The sequence below is a fragment of the Cloeon dipterum genome, chromosome 2 (genome assembly GCF_949628265.1).
Source record: "Cloeon dipterum chromosome 2, ieCloDipt1.1, whole genome shotgun sequence".
NCBI classification, from domain to species: domain Eukaryota; kingdom Metazoa; phylum Arthropoda; class Insecta; order Ephemeroptera; family Baetidae; genus Cloeon; species Cloeon dipterum.
The window spans coordinates 33,281,966-33,295,476 of NC_088787.1; the positions used below are offsets into that span (position 1 = coordinate 33,281,966).

The 13,511-nt window shown below is 39.6% G+C and overlaps 1 protein-coding gene across 2 annotated transcripts in view; it reads right to left on the minus strand.

The window, feature by feature from the left end:
- Positions 1-13,511, minus strand: part of CARPB (Carbonic anhydrase-related protein B) — a 91,780-nt gene that overhangs the window by 50,752 nt on the left and 27,517 nt on the right. For both annotated transcript variants that reach the window (XM_065478765.1, XM_065478764.1), the window contains exon 2: positions 7,017-7,067. In XM_065478765.1, coding sequence (XP_065334837.1) covers positions 7,017-7,067 — 51 coding nt within the window. The remainder of the gene's footprint in view (positions 1-7,016; positions 7,068-13,511) is intronic.

The window sequence follows — 13,511 nt, forward strand, 5'->3', positions numbered from 1 at the left end:
GCGGCGTAAATATTTAATTTGGGTCGGGCGGCGGATTGCACCGTTCGTTGGCCGGCAGACGCATCAATCGGGCATTATGGCGGGCGCATTTGCATTTATCGCGCGGCTGCAATCTAAAAGCTCTGATGAAGTTGATTAAGCTGCACATCAAGTAGGATTACGCCGACGCCCGCCAGACAGACAAACTAAAATATTTGAGCCGGAATTTGCCGCAGGCCTGGGACGGAAAAAGTGTGATATCTCTGGCGCGGACCACACTTTTCGCACACACACACGCGCGCGCTCACGTCGGATATACATATATACGTACAAATGCGGCGGCCGTAATTTAAGTGCTCAAAAATCAATGATGCCCTTTGAATTTACACGCGGCCGTCATGCATGGAGCCGCGAGTGAGAGTGTACAGGCTGCCGCGCGGATGACGTGGATTTATTCAAAATGAATTAATCTCTCTCTGCGCTTCCCGGCTCGCCGGCCTGTATCTGTTTCGACTGGCGGGCTAATAAATTCACCAATGTCCGATACATCTGCAATAATGGCCAATTTTTCGCAGCAGCAGCAGCAGCAGCAGCTGCTGGCGGGGAAGTGTCACGCGGCAGCTTCTTCTCTATAAATCATCTGGATTACCTGCAGAGTGCCGAGCGCGCGCAAGAGAGAGAGAATGAAGCGGGAATAATCACCCCCGTGCACGCTGATAAATCGCGCCGATTCGGATTTCTGCTCTCGCACACGGCCGGCGTGCGCCGCACTTTAACTCGAGCATTATGCATGCGAAAGCCGGCCGCACATCATAATGGGCGTAATTGTCGGAGCACGTGCTCCTCGCGGCGGCCATTTTTATTTTGCGCGTCATCTGCAGAATGTGTGCCCTCGGCGCCTCGGCTGCAATCGACGCCACATGATGTTCCTCGACGGGCCTTTTTCCCCGACCTCACCTCACAAATTGAACGCCCTATTTCTTTTCCGAGAAATAAACCTCGACTAGAAATGCGCATCAGCCTTTTCTCTCCCTACAAATCGTTTTTTAGCTCTCTATAATTTTTTCCCACTCATCTCCGGGTGCTTTAGTGAGACAAAATATATTATTTTAAATGTGTTTTTGGAGTTCCAGTTGTATTTTGCCTCCAAGAAGACAGATCAAATAACTTTGGCCAATTCAGTCGTTTCTGTTAATAGAGGAGTCAAAAATCAATCAATTACGTTAATTGCTGCAAGTATTAATTAAACCAGCTTCTCATAAAAATGGTCATTGAGGGTCATATAAGAACTTATTCGTTTTTTTTTTCAAAAAACGCTTGCTTCTTAATTTTACCATTTCATTTTTATCTGTGATAATAAGGAGATTAAATAAGGTCAAGAAAATTAATCTTAAATAAATTAAAAAGTACAGCAAAAAGAAACTCTATGTATTTTGCTTTCTTCAGCAGGAGTTTCTTCATTATCTGGAAAATAAAACTCTAAACAGGACGAGCTACAATAAAATTTTGATTTTAAAAAATCATTTCGCAAGTTTACGGCGCTTCATCATTTTTTATGAGTTTTTTATCGGTTAACTTCTTTCGAGATGGGACACCCCCTGATTGCGAACAACTCGCGAAAACTACGCGTCCCAATAATATCACGAGCTAATAACATGGACGCACGGGCCTCATTGGAGGAAGCCCAGTCCCAGTAGCTCATGTTACTGCCCCAGCACCGGGGGCTTTTACTGAAACGCCTGACATTCGTCCCGTGGAATTAATTCGTGCATGCTGAAAAGGTGCTAGCAAGCAAGTAGCGAGCGTGTCGGAAAGCTTTTGCAATCCTCCCATATCCGAATGGACTCTTCATTGCAATGCCAGAAATTCAAATGTAAGCGCGTATCAGACCCTCCAAACGTCGCTCGAATTCTCACATTACACCGTGCACGCAAAGCATAGGCTCAACAATGCAAACCAACAGCTTGGTTGATTCCTGTTGGCATCTACTCATCATGTCTGCCTTCATGAATTATAATAAAATAAATACATAAAGAATTGTTGTTGGAAACGGTGCTCACAGTTGAAGCATTATGTTCTCTAAGTAATATTACCTTGCTACCTAGGTAGTTAAAGAGGAATGATACTGGAAAAGCCTGGAAAATGCTTGTTGCCAATGCATAAACTCATCGCTTAGGATTCAGTTAAAGCCTAAATTGACCTAAGGAGCGCTGTAATTTTTTGAGAAAATTGGCTGGAAAGTTACCGTGCTTTTCAAATGGCAATGGCTGTCTCCTTACTCGAAATCCGATTTAATTTCAAAACCAAGAGTTTCCCCAATAAGTGGCACACACCGTTGGACAGATCTCGACGAGAGGAATCGGAATATGCCAAGAAAATATGTTCAAGCAATGTAAATTTTGGAGAAAATTGGCAAAATTTGAATTTTTCCTGTAGGATGGTCCTTTTAATTATTGCAAATTGTTGAAAAATTGTTTATCGGTCATTGTTTAAGGCATCCAACAATTTAAATAGTTTTCAATTGTTGCCCAGTATCATTCCACTTTAAGGCTCGCCTCTATCCCTGAGAATTGGTTTCTCCAATGATTTTTAAATAGGATACGTCTTAGAAATTTATTTTTTTGTGCAAATAAAATCAGTTCGGCCGTTTCTTTTTTCTGTAAATTGGAAAATACAATTTTTGTACTAATTTGAATGAGATAGAAAGCCCACTCATACTAAAATCGGACTCACATTTGTTTTTTAAACTAACATTTCTGTGAATTAATTGAAAAAAATCATATTTCTCACCATATATTAGTGCTTTTGAACAATATTTCAATGAATTCTCGTCTTTACTTAAGAAATTTCAATAATGAACCATGATCCTGAGGGAATAGACACGATTTGGATCGTGTGGATGGGCCTCTGCAATGCGCGGCCTGCTGTTCTAATGCGCGCGGCTGCTTCTATCTTGGCCATCTTTCTCTCTTTGCATTTTTAATTTGCCGCTCGCTGCCTCCGCTACCGGCGTCTGCGGATTCAATTCTGGCCTCGGCTGAGATGGCCAATCTGCGATGCGAACCGAGATAAGGGCGGCGAATTTGAATACAAATGCTCCTGGCCAGGCAGATAAGACGCGCCATAGTGAGTGTGTAGTGTGTGTACATACAAAAGAGCTCTCGCGTCGGCTGCTTTCTTGCTTCTTGGCCGTGGCCGGGCCTGCCTATGGTGTGTGTGTGTGTGTGTGTGTGTGTGTGCGGGTTCGTTCGCATGTTTCGCGGCAATAGATAGTCTTGTTAAGCGAACGTGCGCTGCGCCGAGTGCAGGTGGACATGAAATATTGAGAGCGGGCATCGGAGGAAGGAACAGGAGGTCCATCAACCCCCATCAATTATGCCATCGCGCCGACCGACCGGCCACTCGCTCTCTCTCTCTCGCTGGAAAAGTTGCCCTCGCAACAATGGGCCCTAACGTCTTGAGCCGTTTCCGCAGCTCATCATTCAAAACGCTGTTTGCTTAAGAAACGCCCTATCCATTGTGCGGATACGCTAATTACTTTGGTTCAATGGCTGTTGGAAATACAATTCCGACTGATAATTTACGCAAGCGACAAAGATTAGACGTTTATATATATATATATATATATATATATATATATATATATATATATATATATATCTTTTATAAAGATCAATTTGAAACTATAATGCTTCCATTCATTTAAGATATTTAAAAATTGAAACGAATAAACTTTCAACTGCATACGCAAAATCATCTGGCCAAGTGCCAAAATCATATAAACCCTTTTATAAAAATCTTCGTAAGAGCTTTTACTGTGCATTTTTATAATCTACGAGAAACGTAATCTAGTTTTTCTATAGTTTAATTCCATTTGATGAGATATTTTTGGCTTAAACTATCAACTCTTTGATTGAGGTTTCAAAGACACACATTATTTTAAAATAGTAAATTCAGCATGAACTATACTATATTTAAAAAAAAATTGTAATGATATTTTGTTTTCTCTAAAAATCTGGGCGTACAAATGAACTTATTTTACATTTTTTCTTGGTCCTTCAGAACTTGTCACATTTTACGAAAAATCTTTTGCGAGATAATATATTATTTAGAGCCAGAAAGTGTATTGAGACTAATACTTTATGGGGCCGATTCCAGTTCAGGCAAAATTTAACTAAGCTACTCAAATCTCTTCCGAAGATATGCCGTTGCGTTTGGCTAAAACAACTCTAGCGGTGATGTCCACCGCGGGAATATTTGGGATAAATGGAAGAAAATAATATTGAATTGGAATGAATATACGTTTGTTAATAAAATAAATAACAGTTAAAAAGTATAATTATATATTAATGTAAGAAATATAAACAAAAAATGTCAAATTGAATTTATCAACTACAATTTTTTAAACACTTTTTTATTTTTTAATAAATTGAAAGAAAACTTTGTTTAATAATTTACATATTATAATTTCAAATTAATGTTTTTATTTCTATTTTACTTAAAATTTGTATTAAAATTTTGACGTATGTATTACAAAAGTCTCTGAAAAAATTGACATTTTACCACAAATGTTTGTATTGATTTCCGTTTATATATATATATATATATATATATATATATATATATATATATATATATATATATATATATATATATAGTTGAAATTAGTGATTAACGAATTTTATATTAAGGAAACAAATCATATTATTGTAAATTTATGCAAGCGTTTCTGATTATCAGTAAGCCTGGACGAACCTATGAGCAATAGTATTAGAGGCGAATTTGTCCGCGACTAGAGGAGTCAGGAAAGTTTGTGGAATGCGCAGCGCACTTCATAAAAATAATCGTGCGAACGGGGCCGGCGCGATTAATGGCAGTACACTTTTCCATTCCTGCTCCAACAATGCATGAAATCGCAACCAAATAAAAAGCAACAACCAGAGCGTTTTGCCACACAAACGGTCGGTTCTCTCTCTTTCTCTCTCGCTCGCACGGCGCGGCCGCGCGGCCGGTGGATTCTTTCAGAGTGCGTCGAGCTCGGCAAAATGATGCAATTACGCGGGCGGGCGAGCGCGTGTGTAAGCTCGCCTGCTTTTATTGCCGCTAATACGCATTAAACCTACCAGGTGCGAGTTATTCTCATATCAAATGAACCTCCGCCGCGTCGAAATCGGGCGCGGCCACTTGAGCCGTGGAAATTGGCGTCGTTTGCGTTCGCATTACGAGCGTGTAAGTAGCCGACAATCCGCCGCCGCGTCGGGCCGGCTGTTAAACGCGGATTAGCAACTGCTGCTGGCGCGCAACTGCTGCACTTTTCCACTCGGCGCACGTTTCTGAATAGAATCATCGGCCGTGGCTGATGTGGAGCGCGATAAGAGCCTTCAGCGCTAATTGTAATGTTTCCCCGAATCGAGAAAATAACGCAACACACGCATAATATTGTGAATTATTTGATTTGGTTCAGTGGAGAGCGTCGGCGTTATTCAAAGGTTTTAATGACAGAATCGCTTGAATTTATGTTTTGTTTGGATGGCTTTTGATCTGTGGATGAAGCTATTTATTTTATTGAGTAGGCACTGGTACGATAACACTGGAGACTAAACATAAAAAGGGTTTTGAAATATTGTTGTGTGAAAGGAGAGCCACCTGAGTTATCGCTTTTGTGGACTGGGGGATTTTTTGTCAATATTTTGGCAGATTAACCGGCTCTTTTTGTGAACTTTTAGGACAAAAGCAGTCGATTTTCAGGCTTGACTAATCCTTTTCAGATGTGAATTCTGATTTTTGACGCAGATAAATATTATAAATATGGACCGGATACATGATTTTTTATAATCTCCATAACGCCACATAAATTATGAGTAGTTTAAATAATTCTAGCCAATAAAACTTGAATTTACAGAAAAAATTTCCCACATTAAAAACATTGACAGTCTCTAAGGATGATAAAGATTTAAAAAGAAAATATAGATTCGTGTTTGAATTGGGATAGGCCAAAAATGCACCTATAGTCTGCTCTTTCAATCGACTGACACCAGCACAGCCACGCTTCTATCGCGGGAAATATTTAAATGTGAAAAATCAGACACGGAGAATAAATTTGGTCGTGTTACTAATTTTACTCTTCAACGAGACCAAAATTGGGGAATTTCCTGGTTGCAGCAGGGAACTCTCCGTGTTGACAGTGTTATCGCTTGGCGTGTTTCAATGGAAAAATTCACCAATGAACTTGCTTACGGAATAAAATTTATAAAAGCACTATTTTTCTTTACTTTTGATCGACTAGTTGTACGGAGAAACTAAACAACAACCAATTTTCATGATCTTTATTGAAATTACTTGATTTTAATGCAAATTAATATCTAAATCCGTGACACACGCTTTTCAAAAACTTTCAATGCGTTCAATTGAATGAAAATTGAGGAAACCAGCGCTCACTTCCCAATTTTTGTCTAAAGAAATATCATATCCCGACATTTAGAACTGGTACAGTTCATAAAAAAATAGTCAATACAAAATAAATCGAGGAGGCCGAAAATTTCGATCTAATTTTCCCTCACTTCCCTCGAGGGTGGTGAATCATTGCGTCGGAGGTGGGACGGTAAATAATAACGAGCTCAGACTGAAAAGCTGCTCCCTATTCATATTTCTGCATGCGTACATGTTCGCCGCATGAAAAGATGAAAGTCGCGCGCGCGGCATGGGATAATCACATGCGCGCGCGGTAATCTTTTCAATCCGACTCGCTCTTTCTTTCTGTTATTCTCTGCGACGAGGGATTTCCCAAACAGAATCAAGATTGAACGGAAAGGAGCATAATTGAAGAGGTCGACTTTCGCAAAATTGGACGCGAGCGATAAAAATCTTTTTGCGGTATTCAGCGGCGCGCCGGCTTTCGAAACTCCCGGCTATGGCCCGCATCAAAGGAGCATACATCCCTCGCTTTTCACGTGTGCGTGATCTTTTCGCCAGAGACGAGCAGGCCACGCAACGCACCACCTGGCCTGGCCGCGTTTGAAAAATGGACAATCGCTTACCGGATATTCCGTCATACGTCCACCACTGGTTCCAGGAGATGCAGTTGGCATCTGAAACATAGAAGATGAAAATCATTAAATCGGTCCAGTTTTTAGCTTTGGGTTTGTACGGTTATAATTTCAAAAGTAAAGATTCGAATTAAAGATTCCCTGTAATTGTTTAGCAAGAATTATTACAACAAAATCATCTGCAGAGTAATTTTTACTTTCTCGCCAGACACCTACGGTTATCATGATTTTGCTTTACTGATGTAGAAAACGGCTGCAAATTAACCCCCCATTTTTAATTAACTAGCGTGCCAACTTAAATTTAAATTAATTTGATTTTAACTCTTTTGCCACCTATTTCATTATGAAGGTATTTTTAAATATATCCAAATTATAGAAGCTCATGAGACTTCAACATGGTATATTTTTGGAAAAAATCCCTCTTTAATAATTTCTCATATCATTTCAAACAAACAACAATGCAAATAAATTAATATCACCATATTATGGCAAATGCAAATTTAGTAAGCCTTTAATCAGCTCAAAATATTTATAAAATTTAAATTAAAACTTAGCAGCCATAAAGAAATATTTCTTATTAAAAGAAATAACTTAATAAAGCAAGACTCTGAATTAAACCAACATTAAAGTTTTTACAAAAATTATAATTAATCACATTTATTTATTTAATGTTGTAAGTATTTCTTCCCTATTGGTTTAGCTTAATAATACAATTTGGTAAAAAGTTTTTGCGAGTTGTTTCACTGCTCGACAAAAATTGAGAGTAAATTTCCTCTCGCACCCAAACTAATTTGTTTCACTTTTTTGCCCATTCCACTGAGAAACAGAGGAGCAGCTGCCGGGGCTAAATTCATAATTTATTTTGCCTGCAGTTTCGAGATAAAACGTTGCAAGAGGTGTGCAGAGAATAAGAGAAAAACGGTCGTTGCCGCACCCAGCCGCGCGCAACAGAGGAAATTTATTCGAGCAGGCAAATTAAAGGTGCGCGCAGAGTTAACAAGTAAAGTTTGCACTTGATTTGTTATCTGCCGGCTGATAGCGAGCGCGCGCGCGAGTGAGTATAGGTGTGTGTTATGTGTTTTTGTTGCAGAAACTGAGAGAAAGAGAGAGAGGAAAAAACGAGAAGTGGAGCTGCTGGAGGAAGAAGAAGAAGATGGTGAAGTCCCAGGGGGCCCGTTAGGGAGCATGCCGGCGGATGAGACTCCAACAGATTACATAACACACACACATACACACCAAGAGAGAGAGGGCGAGGATGAAAAAATAATAAACTGCCGCCTCGCCCCCTGAGTGGCGCTAACTTAATATCTTATCCTCAGGACTAATTGGCCTAGCGCGAAAACAGCCGGCAAACCTGATTAAAAAAATTAGCTCTGCGCGCTCAGCCAGCCAGGCAGCCAGGCGGCAGTCTACAAAGTGCTGCGAGATGTCATTAAAAATGTGGTGCGGATGCTAATTGGACGGAAAAGAAGTGCAGTGTGTGTCGTCTCCGCCGCTAACGAAGCAGCCGCGCCGCTCGCAAATGAGTCCCTCGCCCGCATTCCGCACATTCCGCGCAAGCGAATTAATTAGCGGCGAGATTGGCCGCAATCTGTGCAGCACGTGCCGAGATGGTGTTGATGCACTTCAGCCGAGATTCAAATCTAACCGGAAGTAAATCAGATACGAAAAGGGAGAAACGAGGCAAAAACTGCAGGTCTTTAACTGTTGCGATTTTGTTTCCCAAACTCCAAAGACACGCAAAGACTTAAATAAATTATCAAATTAATTTTACAAAGGCTGGTAATTGCCAAAGAATGAAAGGATAAAAAGTTGAAAATATTTTAAAAGAAAAATAACATCACACACTTTCGAACTGTACTGTACAGCAGCTGTTTTTGGCCCCGCAGGCCTCATCAGCAGAACTTAACTTTTAAAACAAATAATTTCATACCAAAGTTTAAGCTGTAGAGAATGTTGAAAACATCCGCCTACTCTCTACACTCATCTCGGAGTGAAAACGAAAAGTAAAACGAGCAACGGAATCGACAGCCCAAAACTAGCATCCTTCAGTGATAGAAATGTCCTGTTTTAAAAATTCAACTGAGGCAAATATTGCTATAACACCACGAAAATACTCTAGATGAAAATTAAAAATTTCGTAAATTTCCCTGAAGGCTACTAGTGCCATCCAATTAAGTGGATATTAAGCTTATTTCTCCCTTTAAGAAATAAGCTTTGACTAATCCATAATTAGTGATTCAAAAGAATATTAAAATGTATGTATTAAATATATCCATTAATACATATTTGGAGATATGCCAGAGAACAGAAGATTTCACTTTTTTTAATAATTCTCTTTTGGAAAATGTGGATTTAAATATTCTCGATTAGGTTACTGCTCCTTTTAAAAATTAAAAAAATGCAGCAACAACATTTGTGTACTTTCCTCGTGATTTGGGGATCAGGATAGTAGCCGAAATTTGGTGAAAATTGAATAAATCAACCATACCGTTGCCGACGGTGAAGTTCTCAACTTGCGCAATTTTTACTTTTAATTGAATTTCTCTCTACTGCTGTTTTAATTTTGCTGCAAAAATACTCCGTTGCTAAGTCTTTATTGCTGCCAGAACAGTTTTCAAATCTGAGAGCTCTAACAGGCACAACTGTGATTAATTTCCCAAGAAGGAAAACTGATCACAGTTTAAAATTGTCCGAAGAAATCAATTCCTGCCATTGGAATCAATTTCAAAACACGACAAGCTAATCATTATGAAGTTAATCAGATTATTTTTTCTTTTACAAGTCTGGTTTGCGAGTTAATAATTCTCTTATTTCCTCTTCACATTTCAGTTGAATGAATGGATTAATTTGTTTTCATAGAAGCCTGATGAGGGAAAAGTTCCCCTACTCCAGTACCTAAAAGCGCTCTTTTGAATATCGCAATTTCCTTTGGCAAACTATAATAAACAGCCATTTTCGGCCTTTCATCCAGCCCCAAAACCAGAGTTTATACACAGACGCAGAGCCCGCACACAACTAGCTCTTCAATTGAAGTCAAACTTGCACCTAGAGCAAGCCCCGCGAGTTCAAAGAGTTTAAAGTTGGAGGAAAGTCTGATCTCGTCGGCAAGTTGGCCGTTGTTGTTTCTCACTCCCGCAGCAGCACGCGGCGAACTCGCAGTTAATCAGTTAAAACGGAGCGATTTCTGATTCGCCGCGGCGCAAAGTTGCGCCAGCGGAAAGGTACGCGCGCACCTTTGGCGCCGGGGCAGGGTGGGTACGTGCTTACTCTTGTTTGGGGCTGAACAAACACGGAACAAGAGCGAGGCGAGTTAGTTCCGGCCGACTCGAGTGCCTTGTAGCCTAGAGCGGGATTAGCCGCCGCCGCCGCCAACGCCGCCGCCGAGCACGCTGGATTATTGCATTAATTATTTACGACTGTGCCTTTCTATTGCTGCCATAATAGCTGCCGCCGAAACAGACACACTCGGGGCAACGACAGCTTTGTGGTCTTTTTGTGCCCTGGTGCGTGTCGTAAGACCGGCTGATTTGCTAAAACGCTGCTGCAGCGGCGGGCATCAAGCACTCGTATAATCGAATTGGTGCAAGAAAAGACGGATTCTGTGATGAGCTTAGAATAGTTGCGGCAATTAATCTGTGTCGGATATGTCTCAGGCCGGAAGAATTGTAGCTTTCTTTGTAATGAAGAAACAGAGTTTCTAAATTTTATAGAACTACCTGGAACATGAAATTTTGGTGATTTAACCTCATGAAAATTTCATTCACACAAAAATATGTAATTTTAAACGATTTTCCATCTGTTTAGTTTGCAATTTAATTTGTAGCTTTAAAATTCTAGTGTTTTTCCTAATTATTGTAGCTGAAGGGATGATTTTCCTCCACCCCAATTGCTATTTTACAACCCCCTTGAAAAATTATAATTCATTTATAACGCGGGAATGTTTTAAACATATCCTAAATTGGCGCACAAAGTGTAAATTAGTATAATTATAATTGAAGTAAGCTAAAAACTCCTTAAGTTCACTAAAATCGCAATTAATTAATTGGTCAGGGGAGATCGAGACGAATCTAGCGGTGTGCAGTTTTTGTGATTGTGAGATTTTGCAAAAACATGAAAAAGTCGAAAAATTCTTGTTTTTTGTTTTGTTTTGAAGTGGAGTTTCTTGAAAACTAAAATGAGCACCACGCATACGATCCAAACAAATTTACAAATATCAGGGGACAACTTTCAAACACATTTTAAAAACTCCAAAATCCTGAGTTTATTTTATTAGACTAATTAGAAACTAAAATTAACAGTTTTGACCTTGAAGAACATCAAATTTAATGTTCGTTTGATTGAGATCGGTGAGGAGAATTGAAAACACGCTCGATTATTGAAATTGCACCTCAGTGAGGTGAGATTTTGAGATCTCAAAGCATTCCAAAAAATTGTTCCTCTAAAAATAAATATTTTGTTGAAACATTTTTATGCTGCATTTCGTTGAGTTTGCATGCCAACTTTTTCCATTGACCCGTGACATCTTGTCATTTATAATAATATGAAGAAATGATTCAATTTTCAAAAGCTGCATGGTTTTATTTTGTTACAATACAATTAATTTTTAAGAGTTCACCTGTCTGACACGTTTCAAGCGCCGTGTTAATGTGTTGAATAATTGTTTAATTATAATTGAACTCAGCTGCGTCAATGTAAATTGGATTTTCTACCCACTGAGTTGCACATTTATTTCATTTTTATTTCAATCTTTCCTGCTCCTTTCAATTTTTCCAGCAGAAAAGACAGATTGAATAACATCGAGCTTCTCTTCATACAAATATCAGTGAGATTACTGTTATTACATTAGTGGCGTGTTCTTGACACGCCAGCTTCCATTCTTATCCAGAGAAAAGCGTTCCAGGAAAAAAGACCAATTTGCTCGCGTCTCGATTTAACGGAGAGTTCGCAAGGCGGAGAGGCAGGCGGGAATCGGGTGTCCTGCACAGTGGGAGGCTACAGGGGACACCGCTCATGCTCTCGCTTTTCCTCCTCAGGCTGCGGGTTTCGAGTAGCGCGAGAGCTGAGAGTCGGCTGGTAATTAATTGGCGGGCAGCAACCGCACAAGATGCAGCTGCCAGTCGCGTGGAGCGAGATGGAAGAGTCGCGCAGACTGCGGTGGCAGAAGAAGAAGCGGGTTAATTAGGCAAATGAGCCTTCAAGGCGGATTCGCTGCTACCTGGCTGGTTGCTCGACTCTCTCTCTCTCGCTCGTCGGATAGCATCGCCGTGCTTTTGACGTCTGCCTAATTTTCTTTGCCCATCACACACACACGATAAGCATCCGCTCAGCTGCCTCGTCGTAATTAATTTCCAGGGGATCAAGCCGATTCGTGTGTGTGCTGCACGAGCGGCCAAATTAATTTCGCGCCGCGTGTGTGTTGTTCGGATTTGATCATTTATTCATTGCCGTGCCGCACGTATTTATCCGCTTCCGCTGAATCTCTGTGATCGATGAGAAAGTTGTGTCTTGTCTACATCCACTTCGCTCCGCATCACTCTTTGCAAATTTTAATGCACGCCGACTAACTAATCTAATATTCTTGTTAATCTGGGGGACTTAATGAGGAAATCTCCCAGATTGATCACAGCTCCGTAAATTTTTAAGCGAAAATGAGTTTTCCCTTTGCATTATTTATTCATGGGCCTTGTGCTCCTGGAACCCAAAGCGCCTTGAGAACGCACATTTTCCAAAAATGTTTGGTGGATCAGCAGTAATTAAAAAATAAAGTCCAGATTATGGAAATAGCTTGAGAGGATTTTAAATCACTGACCAACGGTACGATTGACTGCAATAGTTGCACAGTCAAACAGCGAGCAAGTGATATGGGAGTTATTCTTTATATACTGTTTTTTTATTGCATATTGACTTTTCCAAAAATAAACAATTACATTCTAAATCCATTCGTACAAACTTAAATATCCGTTATAAAGCAAAAATATATCCTTTCTTTGAATTTATTTCAAAGAGTTAAACCCTACATTGCTTATTATATTTGAAAAAATGATTAAAAGTCTAGAAAGATATGGAAGTTGCAAAAATGATATTTGATCAAAGGAGATATTTGTGGGAAAGTGTTTGGAAATATATATTTTACCCCTGACTTTTATTTTTATAATTTGACGGACAATCTCGAGTCTACACTATAACAACATCACGTCTTGATTCTCATTTCCATAAGGAACTCATCTGAAGGCGGAGTGGTTCTGTAGACATAAATAAATATAAATGGAAATACAACATAGCGCAACAGGCAAAATGCAATTGATTTTGTCATGTTGCGTTCTAATTTGACGTCATTTGAAATCATGAAATTATTGACTCTGTAGGCGTGCAATAAATTTTTAAAAATGCGTTGAAATGTCCTTCAGGAAAATTCAAATTTTGATTCTGATAAAAGGAAAATCATTTTGGTCTTCAGTTAAATCTCCTACTTTTTATAACTTT